The sequence below is a fragment of the Poeciliopsis prolifica genome, unplaced genomic scaffold (assembly GCF_027474105.1).
Source record: "Poeciliopsis prolifica strain line A6 unplaced genomic scaffold, Auburn_PproV2 SCAFFOLD003, whole genome shotgun sequence".
Taxonomy (NCBI): domain Eukaryota; kingdom Metazoa; phylum Chordata; class Actinopteri; order Cyprinodontiformes; family Poeciliidae; genus Poeciliopsis; species Poeciliopsis prolifica.
Window position 1 is genome coordinate 6,854,790 of NW_026562378.1, and position 22,944 is coordinate 6,877,733.

Consider the following 22,944-nt stretch of genomic DNA (forward strand, 5'->3'; position numbering starts at 1 on the left):
CCTGCCCTTGGCGTCAAGTGCATCATTGGCACAGTACGACCGAACCGCACTGGTGGAGCTCCATTGATGACAAAGACCTGATTAAAAGGGGGCGTGGGTCTTGTGACTTTAGGGCTGCTGAAGGGGTTCTTGCAGTGAAGTGGTTGGATAACAAATGTGTCAACTTGCTTAGTAAAGCCTGTGGGATCATGCGCTTTTCAACTGCGAAACGCTGGAGCAAAGAATCCCACGCAAAGATCACCATCCCATGCCCATCACTCATCTCTGCCTACAATGAGCATATGGGAGGAATCGATCTGTCTGACATGCTAGTACGCCTTTACAAGACCCCGGCCAATTCAAGGAGATGCTATCTTCCTCTGTTCGGATACATCCTGGACCTCTGCGTTGCAAATTCCTGGCTACCTTAAAAAATGGACAGTGGCCTCCTGAATGAGAAACCCATGTCTCTCAAACGGTTCCGCCACGCAGTTGCCCACAGTTTGAAACAGTTCAATAAGCCAGCATCCAAAGTTGGCCGACTATCTTCCAGCTGTCCACCACCATTGAAGACAGGCTACATCCCAAGACCATCATGACCAAAACCACAAACAGATGTGCGCTATGACAACGTGGGACACTGGCCTTGGACCTAAAAGGCCTTGGTTCAAAAGCGAGGGAGATGCAATTTGTGTCCAAAGGGAGTGTCCAGGTGGAAACGTGAGAAATGCAACGTCTTCCTGTGTTTGAATGCAAACCAGGAATGCTTTATATCACCAGAGGTAAAGTGCAACTAATGCACAAAAAGAATGCTGTTTTGCAAACACATAGATGAGGTTGGAAATGTGATGTTTTAATGTTTGGTCATGATTTTCTGTGTTTGCCAAGTTTTTTCAAAGTTTAAATGAAAACAAGAAGCACTAATTCAATCAATCCTCCAGATATGTGACACTTCTGTCCCAAAATACATGCTGTTGCACCAAAACAGGAAAGGTGTGCTGAGATATAAAAGCGACAAATGTTTCTATTGTTCTGCAGTATTTTCTTTTCCTTTTTGAATGTCAAAGTGAATGTTTTGCACTGTTACCTATAATCAGATGTGGATTGAATGTGAGAATTTTGTGCTGTTGCACTTTAGTACAGATACAGTCAAGATGGGAAAACTAAAAATGCAATATTTCCTTGTTCATGCAATGTTTTCCTTGGTTGAAATTAAAACCAGTGTTGTGTAGCATTTTGACACGAATAAACTGTATCCAATGCCCTAGACATTTTTTGTTGTTTAATTCTTTATAAATTTGCATTTTATTTTAATTTAGCTACTGTACTTGGTATTTTTATTACGTCATGTACTTTTCACAGGTTTTTTTTCTTGGTGTGGTTGTTAAAGGGTGAAGTAAAAGTACAAATACACAGACAACAATGTAAAAGTACCACATTAACATTTTTACTTGAGTAAAAGAACAAAAGTACTCGCTTTTAAAAATAAGTATTAAAAGTAAAACATCAGACATCTTCTCCCGCTTGGAAAAAACTTGGATTTGAGTGAAAGGGGGGAAGCGACGGGCGACGACAGACACACGTAATTAGTACGTTCGATTTTACGGCGCCACGTTAAGTCCCTGAACGTCACATTCTAACGGAAAAAAAGCGCAATGCGACTCAGATATAACGAGTAACGCGACGGTTTTATAGAAATGTAGCGAAGTAGAAAGTACAGACACTTACTGTAACATGTAGTGGAGTAAAAGTCGAAAGTATTCATTAATAAATCTACTTAAGTCAAGTACAGATACGCGCAAATTGTACTTAAGTACAGTAACGAAGTATTTGTACTTCGTTATTTCCCACCACCGGTGACTTACAATGACTCTCCATTTTTATTTCTAATAATTAGCTAGAAATGGATATTTTAGCTAGTTCATACTGTATTTTACATGTATTTATATAAACGTGAACGATACCTGCGCTTTGAGAACATAAATAAGTCATGTGCCTTTAAGGTGGTCTTCACACGCCTTCAACGTCACCCGTTATTTGAACGTTCAAACGGAATCGCCCTCTCAGTGACGACATTGAACGCCTCGTCAGAACCAACCCAGAAGTCTTGAAAGAGAAGAAAGATGGCGCAGCAGTTCGTGAAGGCTCAGATTAAAGGGGACAAAGTGGTGGTCTTCCTGAAGCCGTCGTGTCCCTACTGCGTCATGGCTCAGGAGGTGTTCTCCAAGTACCAGTTCAAGCCCGGCCATTTGGAGTGCGTTAACATCAGCGGACGCAGCGACATGGACAGCCTCCAGGACTACTTCCTGGAAACCACCGGGGCCCGATCGGTAAACTCATCTCCTTCTTCACCGTTTTTTAAATGTATTATTATTATTATTATTATCATCTCCTTCTTCATCGTTTTTTTTCATTGTTATTATTACACTATTTAAATTCCAAGTTTATTTTTTAGATGCACTAGATGCTATTTTTTTCGTTGTAAAACTTTTTATATAATAATAATCACTATTTTAAATTATTCTTGAGTCGTTTTCTCCTAAAAAAAAATCTGCAAGAACAGGGGAAGTACTGAAAGACTATTTTATTCTATTTAACGTTGTAATAAAATCTTTTTTTTTTTTAATTATTAAAAGGTGTGAATCTGTTTGTATGCATTATTTGCCCTAATGTCCACACTGAGTGGACTCCACCCACTGACATGTTTCCTCCTTTCTGAGGAGGGTTCATGTTACACCAGGACTCATGATCCACTGAATAATCCTACAATAAAAGCTCAAACAATGTTTACGCTCCAGATCGTTTTCAGTAATGGCTTAGAAGCCATTCTTGTTTCTTGGTTGTATTTTTCTTTGCTATAACTGCATTTAATTACTTTGGGTTTTTTTTTTTTTACAGATCTTTACTGAGAAGGGGTGTGGGTGATTGTCAGACTGTTCATCAGTTAACCAGTCTTTATTCTTTCCCACCATGGTTTAAAAAAAAAAAATGCAGGTCCCCCGAGTGTTTATTGGTGAGAAGTGTGTGGGAGGAGGAAGTGACGTGCAAGAGCTGGACAAGAACGGCGAGCTGAAGGAAATGCTGGAGTCTATCGGGGCCCTTCAGTGATCTGCTTCCAGGTACCAAACTCTGCATTTGTTTGCATCGTCCTGCTGCCTTCACATGGCTCCTATGACTTTTGTCTTGTCCAAAAGCAACACTTTTCCCAACTTGAATATGTTTTGTAGGCACTTTTTGTTTGAATTGTGAATGCTTTTATGCATTTATTCTACTATTATGTCAGGTTTTTCATCCATTATTTAAATGTTCTTCAAATCAGACAAAATTGGTGTCAAACGTTTGTGCAGCAAAGTGTTTTTGTTTGTGCCGCTATCGTTTTAAAGATATTGAGAAATGTTTCCAGGGGTCATGAAAGGTCAACCCGCAACCCCAGCCATCACCTTCGACTACGATTGTGCAGCAAACAGTTTTTGTTTGTGCAGCTTTGGCTTTGAAGGTATTACTGAAAGTTTAAAGGTCATTTTGATTTAGCAAAAGTGGCAGGGGCTGGTTGACCTTTTTGACCTTTAAACTTTCATCGATATCTTCAAAACCAGAGCAGCACAGACAAAAGATTTTTGCTGCACAAACGTTTGACACCGATTTGAAGAAGGTCGGTCAGCCGACTTCATTTGAAAAAGAAAAAACATTTTCAGCAGTTTACCGACACTTGCTCTCTCGTTTCCACTGGCAATATTCATCTTTTTTTGCCCATTTCGGTCCCTTGAATTTCACAAATTCTTCCTCTGTTAACTTACTGCTAAAATAAAAAAATAAGCAGCAGTTTGAGTAACTCCTATCTCCAGCTAAACTGAAACTTTAATGCCACTAAGCAGTTTAAGATTCTCCCAGAAGCACGTGAAGGAACTCTTGAGCCCCGACAATGAAATCGTTCCATTCAACTGTAGAACATTTTGCATTTCACACTGTTTTCTTCCTGCATACCAAACCAGACCTGGGAAATACATTTCCAGACTTCTTAGGAAGCCCGACAAGCGCCATGTAGGTAAAACCGTCCATTACTGTCCAAAACAGGAACAATAATCAGCAGGATTAATTGGAGGAAATGAAAAGCGAACCGTCCACGTGAAGAGCAGCGGCGTGTTCGTTCTAAAACAAGTCTTTATTTAAAGTCAGACACTGTTTTATCTACAGTCTGTACAGCTCAGGCTCAGCCCGGTTCTCACCGGGTCCCACTTTTGTTCCACAGTCCAGAGTTTCACCTGCCATTTACTGCCTTCGCTCACGAGTTCAGATCCATACGAGGACTTCTTGTCGGACGCCGAATTTGGCGGCCTTCCGGTGAAACGGACCGACGGCGACACGCGGATCTCGGCTACGTTTCTGCACAACTACTCAGCTAGTCGTTCCGACTGTGCCACAGATGGCGCGATTAATTATAATACATTGATAGTAATCAATGGGATACACAAAGAGCTGTAAAAACTGGTCACTGATGAGTTTCACTTACACACTTCTCTTGTAAATAGCAGCGAAAAGTCCGACTGTAAATCAGAGCCGCCGCGTTGTCTCTACGTCACGTTTAAGGAAACGCCCACAGGTTATATAGATTTTACAAAAATAATTGCAGCACCATAAATCATAAATCCCATTATGATTGAAAATAATCTTGCTTAAAAAGAAACGATAGCAACAAATTAAACAGGATAAAATAAATATTGTGGTAACTCAGAGGCAGCAAGGTTTTTCCTGTATTAATTCATGTTCTTTTCTATTCCACCTTTGACAAATCTGATACGTCAAAATGCTCCCAATATGGACTATTCAATATGTTTCCAATGCACCAAAACCATTGTAAAAAAACTAAAGCTAAACAGATTAGAATAATACTGTAACAAAAACATAGTGAGTAATGTTTACATTTGGTGCATAAAACTTTTAAGTCATCTTACAACCTTCACACCATCTGTTTAAAGGATTTAAATTCAGACTTATTATTAGTATTGTCAGTGCAAGTGAAAAATGCCCTTGTTTAAACCAATTTGCCCCCTTCGCCCCCAAACGAGATGTTTTAGTGATCAGGCAATAAAATTTGAAATAGCAATTAAATTGGTTCTGCTCAAACGCTGATCTGAGCTCCTGATATAGTACAGACAGGAACCGGAGCAGGCGAAAGGGATGTCGGATGTTTCCGCTTTTAAGAAACGCCTGGTGTGTTGTGTGTGTGTGTGTGTGTGTGTGTGCGTGTGCGCGCGCCGTGACCATTATTGATCCATCAGGACATGGAAACACACTGGATCTGTTCGCGTCCCGACTCGTCACAACCACAAAACTTGATTGAGTTTTGTCGGGGTTTTTATGCGATGGACCAACACAAAATGGTGCGAGAGTTTGAAAAGCAATGGCATGGATTTGTATTTGTTCCACCCCTTTATTCTGATTCACATCAACAAAAAGTTCTTCATAAGAAGGACAACTGTCAGTCATCGAACACTAGCAGAAGAAACTCAAATTATTTTGCATTCACAGCTAATGATTGTTTTACTAATCAGTTATTCTGATGATTAATCGATTAAAAAAATTGGCATCTTGTGCAGATTTTTTTTACTCAACTGCTTTGGTCTTTTTATAAAATAACAGGGATACATTAAGTGATGCAAATAAAATACTTATTTAAATAAGAAAATAAACATTTTAGTGCTGAAAATACAATCCTAACATCAATATGTGAAAAGCTCATTTAGTGTTGGACTAATCCGCTGATGTATTTTGAATTAACTCCTTCATATATGAGTCCAAAAGGTGCTTAATAAGAGATTTTTATTTTTTTTCATTTATTTATGCTACAGAATTTGAATCGCGTGAAGCAAAAGCTGTAACACTTTAGGAGTTCTGGGTCGATCATATTTACAGACAAAGAAGGTGTTTTTTGTTTGGTTTTTTTATCTTAAATCCAAAATATGTTTATTTTTTTTGTACAGTTTTGGCTTAGATAGCGCTCTGAGTGTGTCGATCTTTCACCATATGAAAGAACAAGCCGTAGCTTGAAGTCACGTGGTATTACCTCCAGGGTGTGAATACAAACACATGCCGCGCTTTATTAGATTTTAAAGACAAATCTGTATTGTTTCCCGTCTACTTTCCACCACAAAGAGATTATTTCATTTTATTTTGTTGGTCTATCACATAAAATACCATTAAAACACAGAAGGTTTATAGTTTTAATGTGACAACGTGTAAAAAGTTTAAGGGGTTCGACTTCTTTCGCAAGGCGCTGAATTAATAACGACGTCCGGACGTTGTACCACACAGATCGGCCACTTCCTGATTTTCTTTTCTTCTTCTTTTGTTTTCTTTTTTTTTTGTTTGTTTGTTTGTTTGTTTGTTTTCAACCTGAAGTTACATTAGGAACAAGCTTCAAACAATCTGCATATAATTAATGCTGGTTTGTTTTCCGATGAGTGTCGTTTTGTCCTTGAAGCTGTATTGCCAGTAGAAAATATAATCTATCACAGAGCCTCCGACCAGAGGTCAGACGGTCGTTTTTAAAATCCTCTTGGGTTTTTAAGGATCAGTCGTTTTGTATTGCCCGTGTTGCAACAGTCTGTAGGCAAGGAGGGAGGAAAAAGTGGAGACTCGTGTCCCAAACGATCGGTTTATTTCTGTTGCTGTCTCTCAACTCGTCCTTTCCAGTGTTGCTCCACAAAGTCAAACTTTTGTTTCAGTCAACAATCCTCTCCTCGCTCGGGTCATTCCCTCCCTTGATTCCTTTCCTCCGTCCCACCCCCTGTTCCCTTCCTGCAGGGCGGGGGCCTCCAGGTGCGGTCACATGACCAAGCAGCGGGACTTGCGAAGTTTGCGCCGCCGCTGCTGATACTCGCTGAGCTCCTGCAGGTATCCTCTGGACGGCCAGCGGAGCCTCTCCACCTGCTCACGCTCCTCCTCTGGAAATAAAAAAAATACAAAAAAAAAAAAAAAAGACGACACGAAGAGCATGAATCGGTTACGGCTGCAAGAACAAATATGTGACTGCAGGCCCATCAGGAACTGTTTACATTGCTCCTACACACATTAGGAGCAATGTTCGAAGCCAAAGAGCATGAAATATCTAAAAGTTTGTCCCCAGCCAGTTTGTGCCCTTAAGTATCCGTCCAGTAGCATATTGAGTCCTGTGCGATTGATGAACACAATAAAACAGTTTCTGCTTTGCTGGATTTATCCACTTTGTCGTTGCCTGGTAAATTTACAAGAGCTTTAAACTCCACCAATTAATCAGTGGACATTTATTTGTGTTTGGTTTCATTTAGGTTTCCTACGCATTTCCCAGTTATTCATAGAATGTGACTTATTTTTCTTAATGTTTCTTCCAGATTTTTTTGAGAAACAGTATCTAATTGGTTTTATTGTCTGTATATTTTACAAATTATTAAACAAACAGATTCAGTTTGTTTTCTATGTTATCTCATTGGCATCCGAACCAAGTCACATTATCCTGATTTCAAACTGTGTTACAGTTAAGAGTCGTCAAATCTCCAAATTATTAAATACAGATTCTTTAACATTATAAAGATATTATTTTGTATGTTTATTTTGTTTCCATTTGTTCATATATTAATAAACACAAAACTGTCTCGAAGCTGAAACGTTTTTTCATCCTCCACGTTCTTTTTCATCTTTATGCAAAGTTGCAAAATGATAAAAGCTAATTTCCCATACTTGTTAAGACTATGTAGGAACCCAGTTAAATTACAGGACTGAGGTCCAAAACATGAACGTGTTATGCTGAGGTGAGTGAAACGCGACGAAGTCATCGTCTTGAACTTCGACTGATGCAAATCAGCGGGCAGGAAAAGCTTTTCACGCCCGTTTCACACAGGAAGGTTATTAATGTCGCTCCACCTTCCGCCTAGATTCACAGTGGGGGGGAGAAATGGACGTCTTTTTTGTAAAGTGTAATTTGCATGAGCAGCTCTATTATTTGTGCGTTTTAAGCCTGTAGAAGTTCGATTTGAGACTCCTTAGCCTCGTCATCCGAGTTCAGCTAATTTAAATTGAAACTAAATGAAGATGCTGCTGAGGCGCATTGGAAATGACTCGCATCGTAAGTGATTTCAGAATTGACAAATAATTCTGAAAATGAGTCATATTTTAATTTCGGTATTAATAGATTTGATTGTGTAGATAAATGTCTCTTAACTAAAAAAAGTTATTCATATTCATCTCTGAAAATATACCAAAGAAATGTTCGATTCCGATATTGATTGTACCGGTTAATTCTGGAACCATCAATAAATGATAAACATTTTGAATCCTAATTATTATTCAAATTTTTCCAAACAAATAATCACTATTAAACCAATTTGCATTGTTGTAATAAAGGGCTCATTTCAGAGGTTAACTGTGTTTGTATTGAAATGTAAATTACCTTTTAATTAGTGCATTTTGCTACTGGCAACCGCAACACATGAGAGCAAATCTTTATGCTGCTTAGCTTTGGGTGATTTATTAACTTTATTGACTCATTTCTAAATTACATTCATTGATCATTATCTGAAGGGAAACAGAACATCGTCGTTCTGCTAATATCTCAGAGAAATCAAACACTTAAAACAGGAAATGCCTCACGCTGATTTTTGTGTATTTCAGTAAAAAGCCCACTCACAACATGGAGGCAGCGTGGACGTACTCTGCTGCATTAAACATTAAGAAAGAAATACATCATAGATGCCATTTCTAAGCGTCGTGCCGGGATGAAAACATGAGCTTTCCCACTGACCTGACAGCTCCAGGAAGTCGGGTTTATGACTAAAGATCAGGTAGTTGTTGGCGATGAAGTGGAGGAGCCAGACGTACAGCTGCTCTGCGTTGTGGCACTGGCAATTCAAAGCAAATCAACAGGGCGTTTCACTCTGAAAGTCTGTCGCTTTTCAAGCCACACGGCGGCTTCAGCGGCACCCACCTTCGCTCGACGCAGAAGTCGAACCACGCTGATCCCCGTCGACGACAGCTCTCTACTGGGCATGCTCTGCAGGTAGGCGCACACGCACACCTCGCACAGGTGCTGGAGCCGTTTCACCTGGTACATCTCGGCGCAGACCAGCACCGCCATGGCCTGCAGCACACTGGCTGCACACACAGAAACGCACACCCATAGATTTAAAACGAGTTCAAAATGAGCCGGGTAAAGGCGGCAATTATAATAGACAAGGTATTATAAGGCCTTTATTTTTGCTTGAACTGAGAGTTGTGACCTGAAATCCAAAACGAACGATACCACACAGTTTCTTTATTAGAGGTATTGCCTTGTTTGGCAGCATCAGAGCCTAACATATGATTGTATTTATGCCATTTTATTAATGCAGACCCTTATTAAAGTTTTACTACCAAATGAACGTCAGTTTCATCTGCCGTCATTGACGTCTTCTAAAGCCGGGAACGCTCATATTTAGATTTTATGTCATAGAAACAATACATATGCCTATTATTTATGGGTCGTCTCAATCAACAAAATATAAATTAGGGCTCCTTATGCTAAAGATTACTCGGCAAAAACAGCAGCTTGATAAAGATTTCCGAAATGAGCGAAAAACAAGCATCTTTCGTTATAACTGGTGATATTATCCAATCATGATTACATCCAAAAGTGTAATTGCATAACGCATAAGCTTCGGCTATGACGTCTATGATTACATTCTTGAATTCAATTAAAATCTTGAATTCAATATTTCCTGTTACTCATGTCCAGCCCCATGTTTGGCACCGTTTGCCTCATCCTGCTCTCACTGCCCGTCTCTCCCTCCTCCTGCGCGCCTCAGACGCGCTGCTGCACCATCAGCTCAGCAGCAGCAGCAAACGCAGAAGGCTTTGTTATGTCTGGCCGCACAATTGCTCAAACGAGCGTTACGAACGTCTCCTTTCATATGTTCAGACCGCATTATCTGGGTGAAGCGCCGTGCTAGCCCCGCTGCTTTGATAGCGCTCCGTTTGTCACCGATACTTGTGGAGTTACCTTGTGCTGACCTTGAGCGCCGGGGGTCTTATGTAATTGAAGGGTTTGCTGCAGCTTCAGGAGCTGCAGCTTCTTGGTCTCAATGTTCCTGAAGTCATGAGTGGATATAAAGCTGTAGCGCCGCGAAAACAGAGATGCTCGTCCTGGGGGTATTTAAGCAGGATATTAAGGAATAAATGTAGGGTTTTTTTGGGTTTTTTAATTGCCACTACAATATGAATGCGTTGCGATATCCTGCAGACGAGCAATAATTATAGGAGTCCTTCAAACTGCAATATTACTTTTCATAACGTCACTGAAAGAGAGAAATGTGTTCATTTCCAGACACTAGTGCCAAGTGGTGTCGCTCTAAAAGCCTTTGTATCTATCAAGCTCTTACCACTAGAGATGCACTGAGAAATGAAAGAAAAAGAACAATCCAATAATTTTTAATCCATAAACATTCCCAGGATGGAGCGAATAACAACATCTGTTGTGTTGTGGAAATGATTAAAGCTGGAAAAACGCTCAACGTTAGCAGCTGTCTGTATCAGTGGGGTGTTTAAAAGAAGATCCAGCATGTCTCTCAGCATGTCAAAATATTCAGGCTGTGAGAGAGCAAAGCTCACAGCAGATAACAGTAAGGCTGAGTTGGAGTTTGCACATTTGTTCTGTTTTTTTTTTTTTTTTTTTTTTCAAACTCAAGCTTTCAGGAAGACAGAAAGTTTAGAAAACATGATGTTCGTTGCTGTTTTTCTGTCCCAGAGGAGTGCAGCCTTCCATAATGGCTCTTTTATTATTAATAATGTGATGTGATTAACATTTTAGTGGAGTTTTTTTTTCTGTTTTTTCAAGGGATAATTGCTTTCAGGCTCAACAACATGATGACGCTAAAAGTACGAGAGAAATTTCTCTCAACAGATTTTTGTCCTCATGTTGTAAAAAACTATCTGGTTGTTTTACATTATTTTCCACAAACATCAGCATCCAATATGAAGAAGATACATCCATTCTCTCTTGACTAAAGCTTTGTGCTTCTCTTTATCGTAAAACTGTAAAATTATGTAAAAAAAAAAAAATGTCTTCTCTTTCCAAACTTTGTAACTTATTTGTTTCTAAATGAGTTTCATTTAGCTGGACTGAGGGCAGAAATGACAGGTCTCTGTGGGACAAATGTCTTAAGAAGCCAATCTTTCAGTTCAGTTTTAATTTAGAAAAACAAAATGTGGGGATGCTGTGGTGGCGCAGCGTTCAAGCCCAACCCACGTATGAAGGCCTTAGTCCTTGACGCGAACGTCACAGGGTCGACTCCCGGCCTCATGACCTTTGCCCCATGTCTTCCCCTCTCTCATTACATACTTTCCTGTCTTAATTCCTCTCAAATAAAAGCCACTAAGACTCACAAAAAATCTAAAGTTGGCCCTGGAGTGCTCTCAACTTGATAATTTAGCCCCAAATGTGAAAAAGCTTGGACTGCAGAGACCCTGTGGAAACTGTCACCGGATCAAGAAGAGTCAAAAGCAGTAATTATCAGTGGCGAGTTTAAAATGAAGGCTAAGGAAGCTGAAATACTTTTAGAAGTAAATTCTGTTCAGTTGAAGCGAGTGTCATAAGGGTTGTAATCAGATACATAAATATCACAGCACCGCATTGTCACAACAAGGGACTTATCTCAAAGTGAAATGTGTGACAGTGGAAAACAACAACATGTGTGGAGCTGTGACTTGGCAGCAGAAGCAGCAGTGCCACGGTCCGATTTCAAGCTTCCCTCTAAATCTAATTGAATTTTAAGCTCAGTGCTGTTTTCCTAGTGTCTCCAGAGTCCAACACTGGCAACACGTCACGCTCTCACAGATGGATGATAAGACCAGTCGTCTGTGTCTTTGTTTAAGGCTTAGGTTTGTGACTGAGGGCCGGGTGGGAACGCTGACACACGCCTGTGTCGTTTGCCGATTTCTTCGTGGGGCTCGTTTCCACAGCATGCGGAGAGACCCCGGTATCTGCTACGAACCAATCAAGCGTCTATTGACAAGTTGCTCACTGGGAAATTCCTCATTATTAGATCCCGCGCTGCATACGGCTGTGTAAAAGCTGCAGCAACATGATCCCACGGTGAAACTTGGGAGCAATCCAACCTTTAATTTGAGAACATTTATTCAGAGCAAATGACACGTTATCAAATAATTGCTCTAGTAAAATCCCTCATTGACAGCCACCTATGAACATAAGGTGACAGAGACGCACGTCACTCTTCAAAATGGGAAAGACAAGGGAAGATCTCATGAAAGTAAAGGCAGATGTGCGTTCGTTCTGATCGGTCAGTAAATGCTGTCAAGGAAACAGATGATCATCCTGATCTCCACGTGTCTACAATCAGAGAAAGAGCGATGAAGCTAACAGCTGGAACCGTGACAAGCAAACCTTAAACAAGGTCCGCAGCTAACGATTACTATCGATTAATTGATCAATGATTCATCAATTAATCGAGAAAAAAATGGGCACATTCTACAGATTTTTCATTTAACCTCTTAAGCCTTTTTCAATATTAGAAATAGATCAGTGGTGCAAATCCTCCTTATGAAGAAAGAAAATAGACATTTCATTGCCTAAAATGCAACAACATAGCATTCTTTTAGAGAACCGGGTGAAACTAAAACTACACCACTTAAGGAGTTCTGGGTAAAACACGTTTACAGACAAAGGTATTTTTGTCTTAAATGCAAAATGTACATATATATATATATATATATATAGAGGACAGTTTTGGCTTAATTACTACACTGGATATGTGGGGGTCATATTCAGCAAATGACCTTTTTCTGACTTGGCGATCAGTTGATTACTAACTTAGTTGACGATTATTTCAATAATCAATTCATCACCATTAATTGTCTGAGCCATACCTAACAGAAAAGAAATCAAGAGCTCTGGAAGGTCTAGAAAAATGGCCCAAAGATGAATGGATGAATGGTCAGAGATTCTTCTCTCTCTCTAAGCTCAACAGTATGTTTGTGAAATGTCACAGGAGACTAAATGCTGTCCCACTGGTAAAGGTTGGCTACACAAAGTTTTAGCAGCAGTTGCTAAAAACTCTTATGATTATATTAAAAAGAAAATGAACATTCTGAACTTAATCTTTTTTTATTCCTGGATAAATACGATAAAATTAAAAGATAGATTTATCACACTGTTTCTCAGTGAAATTTTGCAACTAAAATAAAAGATGAGTCTGTGAAGGATGCTCTGCTGTATACAGATTTAGAATATTCTCTATTTCAGGACATCTAGGCCTTATCTAGTCTAAAAGTTAGCTAAAAGCAGCCCTAGAGGCTCTGCGAAACACTTCTCCCACGCTGTCATTATTTCTTTATATCAAGCAAAAACAGCAATGCGGGTTCCACCTGTGGGTTGGCTGTGTGCAGTGGCCTCACCAGGACAGCAGGAGTCAGTGTAGAGGTACTCCAGAAAAGACAGAAAGGTGTCCGAGGAGACGCCGTGGATGGGAACCACTCTGCTCCGGGCCTCGGCGTACTTTCCGCTGAACATGGCCGCCATCACGTCGCAGCGGGCCACCAGCACCGCTCGGTGGGCGGGCAACACGCTTCCTGAATTGCACATTAATCGGCAGGGTTTACAGTTTCGCTCGGCAAAAAAAAAAAAAATCCCTGAAATGTAAAGAACTGGAGAGGACAAACCATTAGCGCTGACAATAAACGTGTTTCGCCTGCAGCAGCACAGGAATAAATGATCACAAACGGGGTCTAAAGTCATCATGGGCAAATTCACTTCATTAACTCCACTTTACAGCCAGTGGCGAGTTTCCATTTTACACAACAGAAATATACTGTTATGAAATATACTTTGACCTCTAAAATTTTAACTTGGCTCAGGGGTGCATGGCTAGGAGGAGCTCACTGCATTCTTTATGAGATAAATATTGATTATGGGATGCTTTGGGCCCTTTTGCTTGTATTTCTGTGTTTAATAGAGAGGAGAAGCTCTTTGTGGAGATGAAACATGACAGAAGTGGGAAAGAGCCTTTTGATTTCAGCTCTTTTACCTTCATTTGTCTCTTAATGGACGACCTGAGCTAATAATTCACTTCACGCTGCTGTGTGCATTTGTCAGTCAGTGTGTTTGACTGCGCCCACCTTGAACCATGAAAATGACGTCCGAGTAAAGAGGGGAATTAAAGAGGTTGACGAGGGTCTGGGGTCCGAGTTGAGCTGCCCGTGCACTCGGCGTGTCCCTGGAGCTCTACACACACACACACACACGCACACACACACAAAGGGAGCAGAAAGCCATAAGTGGTTAGCATTCCTCTGCTGTGTGTCAGTTTTCTTGTTACTAGGAAAAATTGTCATGCTGAGCATCTTTTGTGCCTCCCTCATAGAATACAGATGGCCCCTCCTGCCAGTTTTACTCAGCGCTACAATAAAACACACTCAAACTGCAGAGCCAAGACCGACGGGACGGCAAGTGGCCGACAGCGAATGAAAATTGGAGACCAGACGGTTGTCCGACCACCTATTAATAAAACATTTAAGGTTGTTTTTTTTTTTAGTTTTCTTTATGGCTCTAGTCGCTTGACAGGAAGAAAGGCAGAGAGAGAAAGAAAGAGAGAGAGAAAGGGAAGACATGCAGCAAATGGCCTGAGGCCAGGAATTAAACCGGTGACAACTGCAGAGGTTTTTTTTTTTATATCTTAAAGGCAAGATTTATATGCAAAAAGCTGAAAGGCAATTTGCAGTTAACAAGTGATCTATTACTGAATCAGTTGATGAATATTTCAATAATTGTGATTAATCCAATGAAGCGCTTCAGCCCTATAAGAGTAATGCAAACTTTAACGTATTTTATTGAAACTGTGTACCAGAGCAACAAACTAGTTGATAATGCTTAACAAGGAAGAAAGAGATGCATGTTTTCCAATTGCTTTACAGATAAAAATCTGGTCTCTCCTTAGGTGTGAGTGGGTGAGTGTGTGTGTGTGTGTGTGTGTGTGTGTGGTGTGTGTGTGTGTGTGTGTGTGGTGTGTGTGTGTGTGTGGTGTGTGTGTGTGTGTGTGTGTGCGTGGTTGTGTGTCCTGTCTGTCTCTGTGTTGCCCTGCGACAGACTGGTGACCTGACCAGGGTGAACCCGCCTCTCAACCCAAACTTCAGCCTAAGATAGGCACCAGCACCTCCCGGCCCCACAACGGACAAGGCTGTCAGAAAATGGATGGATCTTTCATTATAAGAGCAGCTTTAAAAAAGTCCTACTGAAAGGTGATCCTCTGCTTTACTTCTGTCCTTCGTACCGTTCTTCAGGTTTTCTTCTAGTTTTGTCCAATATTCAGTTTCATGCGATCATTTCTGATCAGTGTCTTTGTCCCTGCTCAAAGAAAAACGTCCTCACAGATCAAAAATTCATTTTTTCCTCCCGTTCTTCCATATGTTTGTTGTGTTCCCTACATGGGTTGTGGCAAACATTATCTGGAGTTTCATGCAGATTTCTTCTTCTCTTTTCAAAATGTGAGATTTTGAAAAGAGAAAACTTTTCAGATTTGTACAAAAACAGAACATGTTTAGTGCTCTGCAAATGAAACATGAAACATTAGAGAAAAAAAAAACTTTTTGTCAACATTTGCATGGTGCAAAGCTTGTTCATGGCTGAGAGTTATAAAGCATCCTTTTACCACTGCGTGACCTTTATCAGCCTGCTGGAGCACAAAGATCTCTGGCTCTCACGCTGCAGAGAGATGAGCACATTATTCGAGGGCAACAGAAACCAGGCCTTTGATTTCATAATCCACAGAGAGGCTTGTTTTAAAACTGAATTTCCTGAGCGTGCCGATGACCAGGAGGAGGTTGGCAGAGGAAGGAATTGAATCAGGGCCGGACATCGTGGTGCCTCGCCACATTAAATGACCGCTTCCGCCGCTCTGCGTCAGCCGCTGCCTCAGGTAGGAGCATTTGGTGTGCCAGAAAGGCTGGTCAGTTCTTCCCCGCGCCACACGTTCTCACTCCCCAACAAAATGTTAAAAGTCTGCTGCATTGTGTCCTCCTCTAAAGATAGACAACCTAAACACGATGCGGCCGCAAGAAAACAGCATCCATGCGAGTGCGACTCCCTTCCAGATCTTGCGTTCTGCTTCTTGGAAAACATCTCGTGTTTATGTTGCGCTGATCCCCACAGTATCTGGGAGGTGATTAGAGGCACTGATTATGTAAATATGATAATCACAAACGCATTATTACTGATATGATCTCGCTAATGAAGGCCCTCTTAATCTGCAATGGTAAACACATATTTTTATGCATTCAAAAAAAAATTTAATTCAGCTGTTTAACCTCTGTTATGGATTTCATGCATCCCATTAGGCAGCTGTTGTTTTTATGTTCATACAGAACACACTGCTTTGGAAATACATTTTAGAATGAATCACAGGCGGGTTACATTCTTATTAAATGCACAAATTTGAGCTCTATGGAGGAGTGTCAGGATTTTGAAAGAAAGGCAGCATCATGCTGTGGGGGACACTTTTACTCAGCAGAGACGGGAAAAGCTGGTCAACATTTATAGAAAGACAGCAACCTTAAAGATACAGCAAGAACAGGTACGGACTGGGCGAAATCAGGGGTGTCCAGTTTATATACTGGATGCAAATGGACTCTTAAAATCTTTAGAGTGAAATTTTTATTCAACGACTAAATGTTCAAACAAATAAACATTTGTAAATAATGTATTTATGTAATTTTCCCTCTTTTTTATCACAGTCCCTGAGCCAGGTTGTTCTGCTTTTCAGAATAGAAAATATTAGTTATAAAAAAAAAACATCGGTTTATTTATTAACCAATTAGGACAAAAAACCTTCAGTAACTTTTTCTCAAAAGCAAACTTTGCTGCATTTCTTTGTCATCACTAGATTAAGTGTTTAGATGATCTATTTTCTATTGCGGTTGCTGCGAATAGGTGAAAAAACTACATTTTCTATCCAAACAGCTGGGAAAGTGACCCAGTCAAAGTCAAGATTTCAATCCAACTGAGAAGCTATAGCAAAACTTGAAGAATTTTTAGAGAAACGGACAAAACCTGCAGTGCAAAATCTGGTGCTCTGTAATACTTGTGCTGTAGGATAACTACAGGATACTGACTGCATTTTCAATGGCTTAAAATATTTTTAAACACACATATTTCCCTTTAACTTGAGTGAAACAACCCTTATGCCCCAAACCAATATAGTACGTTGACCTTTTTTTGCCTAAAAACAACACAGGAAGAGTTGGAGGGTTAAGGAATGTTTTTCTGTGTGCTGTGATGTGATGTTTAGCAGAGCTGACCCTGTCTCTGCTGAGAAGAGATCGTATGCGCTCCATAAGTTGAGCCACGGCCAGCGAGTTCTTCAGCTTCTCCTCCAGGGCCTCCTGGAGATGCTCCCACTCCCACGCTCCTAAAAACAAAACAAACAAAAAACAAAACAAAACACATACATCCACAGTCACACCTTTTGGTTCTGTAAGGGTGCGGTTTTGAGAAAAACACAGATCCGACCGCCCACATGCTTTCAACACCAAACTCTCTATTTTCTCTTGCAGTCAAAGCTTTTTATGAACTGTAATCTTGGTTGGTAAGATCCACAAATATCTACAAATATCAATAATAGAAAATATCAGATTTGCTTTTTTCATCAGGTCACAAGCTATTATCCCACATCAAGACAGATGAAAATTATTTTTGGCAACGTTCAAACAATTTGAACCCAGTTTTCTTCTCGGGCGATAATGCCATCGTTATCTTAACTGTAACAACGCCGTCCAATCAGCAACAGATTGGCTCATCCCTGCAGCAGCTCACCCCTTAAAATGTGTAAATAATTGATGTGGACAAGGCGGGAGAAATATTTTAGATGATGGTGAAATCATTTCACCCTCATTTCTTCAGCTTCCAATGGAGCTGAGAGCTGCCGTTAGTTACAGGGACGAGTCCAGAAACAAAAAAACAAACACTTTTTTTAAGAATGCAAGAAGGCCGAACGACGCATCAGGGCTTTCAAAGACATTCAGCAATAACGTTGCAGACGCTAATAGAAAATAATTAACGTCCAAATAAAATCAAGTTACTCCGGTAGGCAAATTTTTTAAACTGTCCAAATAACGTTAATTAATTATATTATTCTATTATAATTATTATATTTAATTATTGTATTATTATTAATTCAGCAAAAGTTTGTTTGTCATGAATGATTCTCAAAAGCAAAATGAATGTTCTATTCATTAATCCCATGAAAAAAAAATACATAATTGACATCTTTGGCTCCATATTTTTCCAATAAAGACTCCGACACATAAAAATCATAAACTGTATGTTTATGATTTGTGGTGTCATCAAGCCGTCTCCCAAAGTTTTGCAGCCATCAAGTGGTGACTCTTTGATCACTGACTCCTTCTGAATACGCTGTGCTATTTTATTCAACAGATGTTTGCTATAATCATCATTTTTATACTTTCTTTTAGAAAATAACCCAGGTTTATAATCATTATCTACTGATAGACTGACCAGAGAGAAATGTCAGTCCAACTCCAAACATGCTGGAAGTCTTTGAGCAAAAACTAAATCAGTTATTTATTTCTTCTGTGACGTCGCAGTTTAAGTTTCATCAAGTTTTTGCTTTTTTTCCTCGTATGGCGACATCACCGCCTGTTCTTCTGATCTCCTACGTCGCACAAGCAAATTATTTCTGCTGCCACACTTTGGACAGTAAATCAATAATTTATAGATCAAAACTGTAGCTGCAAAAAAGGCTGAACCACAGTCATCCTCTCACAAAAAAAGCTGCTCAGATGCAGTGATTTGGTAGATTATATTTCAAGTGCCGTGCAACTTAATGTGCATGCGCGTAATTTATTTTTAATGCTGGAAGATTTTATTGAGCGGGAGTTTTGGCTCAGTTTCAGCCAGCGTCATATTTGAGATACACAGCAATAATGCCACAACTTTCAAGTTCTCTTACATGGAGCTTTTTGTCTTTTATCCCCCACTGTGTGACTTTCAAATAACAAGGTCTGAAGAAATTTAAACTACGTGCCTTGGGAAATCATCAAACATCAACGACCTTGGCTAAGTGATCAAAGTCACTTGAATCTTTGTTCCTCACTCTGACCATGTTTCTGGTACTTGAATTTTTTCAGGAAGACATGCTGCTTTTAAAGTTTATTCTCTTCCATTTTGTTGCAAAAGTTGTAATTAAACAATTCATTGACTCTTTAGATCTGGAAGGAGCCAGATCTGGGTGTGAACTCAGCTTTCCAAAAGAAAACAAAACAATGATTGCTCTCAATTCATTTAAGATTTACTAAAGGGGCAAAATTAAATTTTTAAAGAGGTGCAGATTAGTTTTGACAAACTGTTATCTGAAAACTTATTTTTGTATTAACTCATGCGATTATAGTCTAAAATATTTTTTTTGATTATCTAAATTTAGGTGTAAAAAAGCAATAATACAAGAAATCCATAAGGGAGGAAATACTTTTTCTCCTGCAAACATGGCTGCTTTACTCTAACTGGACCCATAAATCTGTGTCCAGAGACAAACACATGCAGATGCACAGAAAACGCACATCCACACAACTGCACACAAACGACAATTTCAATAATTCAGCCGCTCACTACAAAAGGAGACAGAGTCTCAGAGTGTTAGCATCACACACACAAAGTCATGGCCTCTGTGACTGTCCTCACACAGTCAAGTGGCAAAAACCTCGCAGCATGCAGCTCCCACTGTGGGTGTGATGCTCAAACGGGATGCTGGGAAACTGCTTTTGTGACGTAGTGAAATGGGCTGAAGAAAAAGAGCGTTTTTCTCCCACTGAGCTCAAAATGTTTCTGCAGGCTAAGAAGGCGCCCGTTCACATCTAATTAGCCGACTCAAGATGACGCATGGCTACGTGCGCCGTATACGATGTCGGCCCGTTCGGACCGTTGGCGTTGAAGGTTAACTGGGGTGTTTTTCCACATGGCTCAACGTGCTCTATCTCCACAGAACACGTTCTGCTCTGTTTTCACAGGGCTTGTGAAAAGCGTTCACATTCCACTTAGCGCATCAACCCTTTATTTTTCTTTTTTCCTACTCGCTCCAAATCGAACATCAACACACCTGACGGTATGCTGAGCTGCTCGGCTCGCTGCCAACACGTCTTCTTACACAATCCCAGGAAAAGTAGCGCCTTACTCTCTCCACCTTCAACTCTCTGACTCCCGTTTCATCCTCACATTCTGCCACCTTCGTTTTTCACCCTGCACGCTGCTTTCACTTTTTTCTTATGAAATCACACACACACACACGCAGGGCTGTGCACCATATAGAGGTGCACAAAAGCCCACACTGCTCCCAATTTCAGCTGCTGGCTCGCTTATTCTTATTCATATAGTCACTCACAGAGAATTGCGCTCACTCTATAATCTCTTCCCCCTCTACTCAGCCTTCTCCAGCTCAGATGTTGTGTGCACCTTCCTCTTGGGCTTATGTGTCAGAGCATCAGAGCTGCTTTATTACATGTTTATTATTGCGTGTCGTGAATCAGAGCCTTCAAAAAAAGCTTGTTGCACTGTGTGTAAGGTTTTCTTTCCAGATTTTGATAAGGTCACTTCACATCAGAGTTAGACTTCCCTGTGGTCGCTCATTTTGGAGAGCCGAGACTGTTTAAGCTATGCTGGACTGCTGCAAATTTTCCAAACCTCAAAGTGAAGACAAGCACGACCCTAATGTCCAGCAAGTACTTGGGCCGCAGTACTTGCTGCACAGCTATGTTTCCATTACAAATGTGCGCAAAACTTTGTCAAAATTCCGCAAATGTTGTAATTTAAGTTTCCATTAAATAAAATCACATGATAAATCATTATAAAACATGCCCCTCCCTCATCCTCCTACCACTTCCTGTCACCTTCTTTGTCTTTTTTGTGTGATGCAAAAAAGTTTTTCCATTGCAGTTTTGCAAAATACACTAACTCTGATACAGCAGAAAAACCACCTCATCTTAGCGCCAGGGCTTTTTATTGAAAAGAGTTACTTCGAAATTGGCACATTTCAGTTAAGCAAATGAATTTTTTTATTTTCCGATTTGCACAATTTTAAGGTCAGTGGAGAAGCAGCTACTGTCAGCAAGGATACACCATCAGCACTGTCATCAACTAATCAAGCATTATAGTATTCTGCAGAGTGGTGTTTTCTGGGCAGAGCGTTGCACTCTGTGCCTCGTCATTTCTAACCTGGAACAATTCTCTGTGCCAATAGAAGTCATTGGCACAAATGCAAAATCCCTGGTTTTTGCTATGACTTCCCTTTGAAAGCCTGGCAAACAGCTCTAGAAACCAGCAACATCTTTTCTCCTCTGAGACTTCAGTCTATATGCGCAATATGGAGGCGTGTGTGAGCAAAACGTCCTTCCATGGGGAGTGCAGCACACAGAAATCTCCTTGTGTGCAAAGTTTTTCTCTCGATTTTGACCTAGACAGAATGAATCTATTTGCTTAGTGTGCTCATTTTTGTTGAAGCCAGAGTCGTATACCGCGTGCGTTGGAGCCGCAATGTAGAACGCAGAGGTGTCAAACTCCTGCAACTTTTAGATGTGGCTCTGCTGCACCACATCTGCATAGAATAATCAGGTCATTAGCAAGGCTCTTGAGAACTGATTTACATAAGGAGGAGGTAATTAAGCCATTTCATTCCAGTGTTTTGTACCTGTGGCACATCTAAACACTGCAGGACACTGGCCCTTAAGGACTGGACTTTTACACCTGTGACTTACAGTAAACTACGTAGCACACAAGAGATCAATCCAGGCAGGTACAAGCATTGATAAAAAGAAAAAAAAACAACACTGCTACATCCAGGCTGCTCCATGCAACATCCAGAACCCAAATATGATGCCGCTATCATAATCACTGCCGTCTCACTACGTTAATTGACTGATTTTTGCATACTCAAATCAGTTGAGTAACTCTACAGCATTCCTTATGCGCTTCAGTAGGAAATCTCAAAGACCCTGCAGAGGCCACACACATTCCAGATGAAGCGTAATGTCACGATATAGAAGAAACCTTTAACTAACTTAGGAACACATTTTGGATATTCGTGCCTTAATTTCAAATGCATGCAACTCCACGCACTTGTTTACATCCTTGTCTCTGACATAAGGCTCAGTAATAATTCAAACCCTGCTTCATCACAAAGATAGATTATGATTTTGGCACAAAGTCTCTGAAAGAGATTAGAGTCAGAGATAGCCCTTAGATTTTTCTTGAACGTTTCTTCAAAGGCTTTCCTCAGTGTCCCGGTTTTTGAAGTAATTTCTATAATGATAAACTGGAGTGAGACGAAGAAGACGCAGCTGTCAAACGAGGGAAGAAGATCAAACTTCTAACGTGATCTATCGACTCCCAGATGACTCCTCTATAGAGCTTTACCATGAAGCACTTTCAGTTTGACAGATTTCTGCTCCTCGGTGTAATGGGCCATTGGACGACGCCCAATAGACAACCAACGGCCTCCTACTGCCAGGCAGCGTTTATCGTCACGTCTGAATTATTAGGAAACGACTAAGGGCTCTTGAGGAATAGAGTTTCCATCTTGTGGACATCAGTCCAGCTCTCCCAGCCCTGTTTCAGCTCCAGCTGACCAACGTGTTTACATCACCACAGCAGGGCTGAAAAACATGCATATCTTACACATGACAGCGAATTGAGAAGCAGGAAATGTGTGACCTACACACTGTGCAATAGGTGTAGCCACTGAGCTTGGATTTGTTTGGACAAAGAACACGATAGCTGCTGTTGTAGAGATCCTTTTATCTTTTCTGATTTCCACTCTCTGTTTGGCACTTCCTGCACATACTGTATGATCCCCCTGCCAGGGTTTCAGTTTGGGTAATTTTCATCATTGGCCAATCAGAGGGTTTTTATTCAGAACGGATGGCAGGCTCTTCTGTGGCACAGCT

General features: G+C 40.5%; 2 protein-coding genes across 2 annotated transcripts in view; one reads left to right on the plus strand and one right to left on the minus strand.

The window, feature by feature from the left end:
* Positions 1-2,027: 2,027 nt before the first annotated feature.
* Positions 2,028-7,197, plus strand: glrx (glutaredoxin (thioltransferase)). The gene is made up of 3 exons (XM_055027112.1): positions 2,028-2,309; positions 2,974-3,098; positions 6,784-7,197. Exons 1-2 carry the CDS (start codon positions 2,103-2,105, stop codon positions 3,085-3,087), a joined length of 321 nt encoding a protein of 106 aa, XP_054883087.1. The 5' UTR covers positions 2,028-2,102; the 3' UTR covers positions 3,088-3,098; positions 6,784-7,197.
* The window catches only part of rhobtb3 (Rho related BTB domain containing 3), a 34,681-nt gene continuing 15,859 nt past the window's right edge, over positions 4,123-22,944 (minus strand). Inside the window, exons 8-13 of the mRNA XM_055027111.1 lie at positions 17,293-17,402; positions 14,119-14,224; positions 13,399-13,572; positions 8,939-9,105; positions 8,756-8,852; positions 4,123-6,923 (exon numbers count right to left, since the gene is read on the minus strand). Coding sequence (XP_054883086.1) covers positions 6,805-6,923; positions 8,756-8,852; positions 8,939-9,105; positions 13,399-13,572; positions 14,119-14,224; positions 17,293-17,402 — 773 coding nt within the window. The 3' untranslated portion in view covers positions 4,123-6,804. The remainder of the gene's footprint in view (positions 6,924-8,755; positions 8,853-8,938; positions 9,106-13,398; positions 13,573-14,118; positions 14,225-17,292; positions 17,403-22,944) is intronic.